The sequence below is a fragment of the Mytilus trossulus genome, chromosome 10 (assembly GCF_036588685.1).
Source record: "Mytilus trossulus isolate FHL-02 chromosome 10, PNRI_Mtr1.1.1.hap1, whole genome shotgun sequence".
In the NCBI taxonomy this organism is placed as follows: Eukaryota; Metazoa; Mollusca; class Bivalvia; order Mytilida; family Mytilidae; genus Mytilus; species Mytilus trossulus.
The window spans coordinates 53255139-53260303 of record NC_086382.1 but is presented as its reverse complement, the minus strand read 5'-3'; the positions used below and the strand labels follow the sequence as shown (position 1 = coordinate 53260303).

The window sequence follows — 5165 nt, the reverse complement described above, 5'->3', positions numbered from 1 at the left end:
TGTTCTTTCAAGTTATATATTTCTGAATGAAACGTTTTGGAACACTGGTGAATTCTTTTTTCCAGTCATTTCACAGACGATGTACTCTGTAGACGTGGCCATCATGTGGACAGAATTTCGTGTAATAAGTACTTCTGACTGAAATGTCGTCGTGGGTCCAGTTATAGTAAGCATCTACTTGTATCTGATGGAGGACATGAGCCTAAAATATAACATACAATATATAAAAGTATGAACCACAATATACTCCGATACTCCAAAACAAACATTTCATCAAAAATGGACAAAATGGAAAACTTTCTGAATAATCTTATAAAATGAAATTCGAGGACCTTAAATGTTTGACGAACCTTGCAATTGGTTACAAATACAACAGTCATGTTTCACCTTAATATTCCAATTTTCCTTAAAATGAATTAACAAGTTATCTCAATTCAAGACTGTGATCTTTTACCCTCTTATGTTTATGCACCAATAAGAGACTGATAGTTCTGTTTGTACTCTTTTAGCTTGAAAGCTCTCAGACGTTTTATAAATTTTTGGCTTTTCAATCTTCTTTGTCACCCGATGAAAAGTTGAGAAAATTCCTGGTGTTAAAAAAGAAAAGAAAACGAAAGAAAAACAATACTCATAAGTTAAGTTAAACTACAAAGTTGAGGCATCTTTTTAAAGGAAAAAAATCACACATTTTGCATCAGTTTCCTGCTGTTATTTGACCGATTAAGGTTTGAATCTATTTTAAATTAAATACATGAGCTCTCAATTTTCATATCATACAAAGCTTTACAAACACTCTTTCTCCTACAGGTAAAAACGATTGTTAACATATTTTTTTAAATAATAATAAACAAAAATCGAACCGACCTGGGAAATTTAGTTGCACGAGTTCGTTATCTATTTGTATCTATGTTTATTTTTATATCGGGTTATATAGCCGTTGACAGTATCTTGAGGTCACCTCCATGGCTAACTAAATGATGGCTTGACTAAAATGATCAATGTCTGTTTGATTTAATATGAAATTGATGGTTAAAAGTATATATGAATCATCGTACTTGTATAAGAATGAGTTTTTGCGGATCGAACCAGTTAATAAAATAACCATTGTTTTACTTTCAATGTTGACATTTTTTCCATAAATATCTGAGTATGCATAATTTAAAGTCACATAAATACGGATACAATTAGGTCGAGTTATTCACTTGCAAGTGAATAATTAACCAGTGATGTCTCCTATCTTATTGTGACAAAAACCGAAGTAAACTGGTTGCAAACAAAACTGATTTTCCCCCTTTTTGACTTTCATTTATGATTTTAAACAAACAAAAATCGTATGATATATATAATATATATATATCTCGTAGGTAATATTCCTGTAAGACAAATACTATTTATATTTATCCAAGCATCCTACTTGAAATTATGCAAAATGTACACTTTTGACCGTTAAAAACCATCCCTTTCAAAAACGCGCAATAACTTCTGAAGTAAAAACAATGTAAATCATTTTGGGTCTAACACCCAAAAATATGCACGTGGTACAATTGAAAATCATAATAGAAACAAAAAAAAAAGATCAATGCATGAATGTACAAAATACCGGGACGCATCGTATAAAAATGCAAATTCACATGCACTTCTAATTTATATATATATATGGTCAGAAGGGGTGCACAATTAGTATCCATTGGAATACTGACTGCCTGTTGAAACATTAAGGCTTACACCTTTTCCCGTTATTATTCAGACTAATATTACATGTACTTACCTCCAATCCGAAAATTGTCGCTGTTTTATGAATATTTTGTATTTCCACCGAGGACAGTGGATACGCATAACAAACAGTATTTTGCTTTGCCACCAATAGTTTCTATAACATAAACTCTTTTTCATTGCATTGTATTTATGTCAAATAAATTTCTACTTTGTCGGATAAAGCAATGGTTTGAGCACAGTCTGTGATGTATTATAGCTGGCAAGGAGATGGTATATCTTTATCAGTTTTTGAAATTGATAGTAAAGGATGACAAAATTACTATTTTCATGCGTCATTTATTTTTGTTATAAATCCTAATACATTTCTTTTTTTCTTCTGAACAGTATAAAAAAATGGCTACAAAACACGTTGTTACAATTTTTGAAATAACAATATAAAAGTATTGTAAAAAAGATAGAATAATGTCTAGAATTTTATACCTCAATGGAATAGCCGTCGTAATGGAAAGTTATGTGGTCATTTTCTATCTTTTCTGAACTATGAGTCGGATGGTGGCCATGATGATGATGACGTTTGGTGGTTGTATGATGGGTGGCAGCTGGGGTTGTAGTCACTACGCTTGCAGTATATACCTACAGAAAGTTTAACAGATGATGACATTGAAAATGTGTTGAATAAAATTGTATGGATGTCAGGTAGTATTAACTGAGTTTAATACCTACAAAAAGTGATAGTGATAATGATAAAGATAATATTTTGTATTGAATTGCATGGATTGATTTTATAATTTTTTTTCAGACACAATATGAAAATGTTTCCAGTTTTCATGTATAGGTTAATAACAAACTATTCAAACAAATAAAAAAGGTGGCAAAAAGAAAATGTATTCCAGTTTTGTAAAGTCTTGAAGACTGCTTTATATTTTCATCTGATGAATCATAAAAAACTTTGTATCCTAGTACTGAGTTTATAGCCCGAAACCTCCAAATTACGTGAAAATCGCTTATTGAATTACTGGAAACCTTTTAAAACGTAACTTATTACATTATAGTGCAAATCCAAAAGGCATTATCCAAACAAATACATCTTGAAACTACTTTATATTTTATGTTTAAATTTGAAAATAATTTTTACTACTTAAATTTAGCTGTTTTAGGCAGAGGAAAGAGCGCAAACCGGCAATTTTAACGGGTGGACGACCTTATGATTTTGAAACTTAACATCTGCTATAAAAAGAAATATAGAAAACAAAAATGATCCATATTTTTAACAATCATACATTAATTTAATGAAGTATTTTTCATTGACAATTAGTATAATCTTATCCATATCGCTCGTACTTAACCATAAAGAAAGGGATTATCATTCTCTTACATATACTTATGAAGTGATTTATAAGAGCTATGCTCTCCAATTTTACCAAAACAGTGTCTAAACAAGAAGTGTTTTAATAGTGAACAACGTTATTCAGTTTGATTATGTAAGATAAAAGTAAATATATTTTTAAGCTGGTACCTTCGATAACTATTTTAGCAAATATGTTTAAATTGCAACATTATAAAACTTACATAATGAATGATAAATATCAGACAGATTCCTGCTATTGTTAAGTGTCTCACAGCCATGTTGACAGTCCTTATCTCGATTTATACAAAGTTTATCTGTGAAGGATAAAATCATGCCAGAAGAAGTCTATAACTATTATAGAACAATAATAGTGTTGGTGAACTCTAGATTATACAGTGTATGTACATACATTGTAGCGGTTAGTCAGTTTTGAAACGGGTCTTGGATTGAATAACGGGTTCCTGTTCAATAGATAATTGTGGATTATTTTTAGCTCACCTGGCCCGAAGGGCCAAGTGAGCTTTTCTCATCACTTGGTGTCCGGCGTCCGTCGTCGTCGTCCGTCGTCGTCGTCCGGCGTTAACTTTTACAAAAATCTTCTCCTCTGAAACTACTGGGCCAAATTTAACCAAACTTGACCACAATCATCATTGGGGTATCTAGTTTAAAAATTGTGTCCGGTGACCCCGCCAACTAACCAAGATGGCCGCCATGGCTATAAATAAAACATAGGGGTAAAATGCAGTTTTTGGCTTATAACTCAAAAACCAAAGCATTTAGGGCAAATCTGACATGGGGTAATATTGTTAATCAGGTTAAGATCTATCTGCCCTGAAATTTTCAGATGAATCTGACATTCCGTTGTTAGGTTGCTGCCCCTGAATTGGTAATTTTAAGGAAATTTTGTTGTTTTTGGTTATTATCTTGAATATTATTTCAGATAGAGATAAACTGTAAAAAGCAATAATGTTCAGCAAAGTAAGATCTACAAATAAGTCAACATGACCAAAATGATCAGTTGACCACTTTAGGAGTTATTGCCCTTTATAGTCAATTTTTAACCATTTTTCGTAAATCTTAGTAATCTTTTAGAAAAATCTTCTCCTCTGAAACTGCTGGGCCAAATTATTTGAAACTTGGCCACAATCATTATTGGGGTATCTAGTTTAAAAATTGTGTCCGGTGACCCCGCTAACTAACCAAGATGACCGCCATGGCTATAAATAGAACATAGGGGTAAAATGCAGTTTTTGGCTTATAACTCAAAAACCAAAGCATTTAGAGCAAATCTGACATTGGGTAAAATTGTTAATCAGGTGAAGTTCATCTGCCCTGAAATTTTCAGATGAATTGGACAACCTGTATTTGGGTTGCGGCCCCTGAATTGGTAATTTTAAGGAAATTTTGCTGTTTTTGGTTATTATATTGAATATTATTATAGATATAGGTAAACTGTAAACAGCAATAATGTTCAGCAAGGTCAGATTTACAAATAAGTCAACATGACTAAAATGGTCAGTTGACCTCTTTAGGAGTTATTGCCCTTTAAAGTCAATTTTTAACCATTTTTCGTAAATTTTATATATCTTTTACTAAAATCTTCTTCTCTGAAACTGCTGTGCCAAATTGATCCAAACTTGGCCACAATCATCTTTGGGGTTTCTTGTTTAAAAAATGTGTCCGGTGACCTGGCCATCAAACCAAGATGGCCGCCACGGCTAAAAATAGAACATAGGGGTAAAATGCAGTTTTTGGCTTATAACTCAAAAACCAAATAATTTAGAGAAAATCTGACATGAAGTAAAATTGTTAATCAGGTCAAGATCTATCTGCCCTGAAATTTTCAGATGAATTGGACAACCTGTTTTTGGGTTGCGGCCCCTGAATTGGTAATTTTAAGGAAATTTTGCTGTTTTATATTGAATATTATTATAGATATAGGTAAACTGTAAACAGCAATAATGTTCAGCAAAGTAAGATCTACAAATAAGTCAACATGAACGAAATGGTCAATTGACCCCTGTAGGAGTTATTGACCTTTGTAGTCAATTTTCAATCTGCTTCCTTTGTTTAATATTCACATAGACCAAGGTGAGCGACA

General features: G+C 32.2%; 1 protein-coding gene across 1 annotated transcript; it reads right to left on the bottom strand.

The window, feature by feature from the left end:
* LOC134686340 (uncharacterized) lies at positions 1–3397 on the bottom strand. The gene is made up of 4 exons (XM_063546015.1): positions 3286–3397; positions 2197–2349; positions 1769–1870; positions 1–202 (listed from the first exon to the last, which is right to left on the bottom strand). The coding sequence occupies exons 1-4, from the start codon at positions 3340–3342 to the stop codon at positions 71–73; spliced, it is 444 nt and encodes a 147-aa protein (XP_063402085.1). The 5' UTR covers positions 3343–3397; the 3' UTR covers positions 1–70.
* Between the last annotated feature and the right edge of the window lie 1768 nt (positions 3398–5165).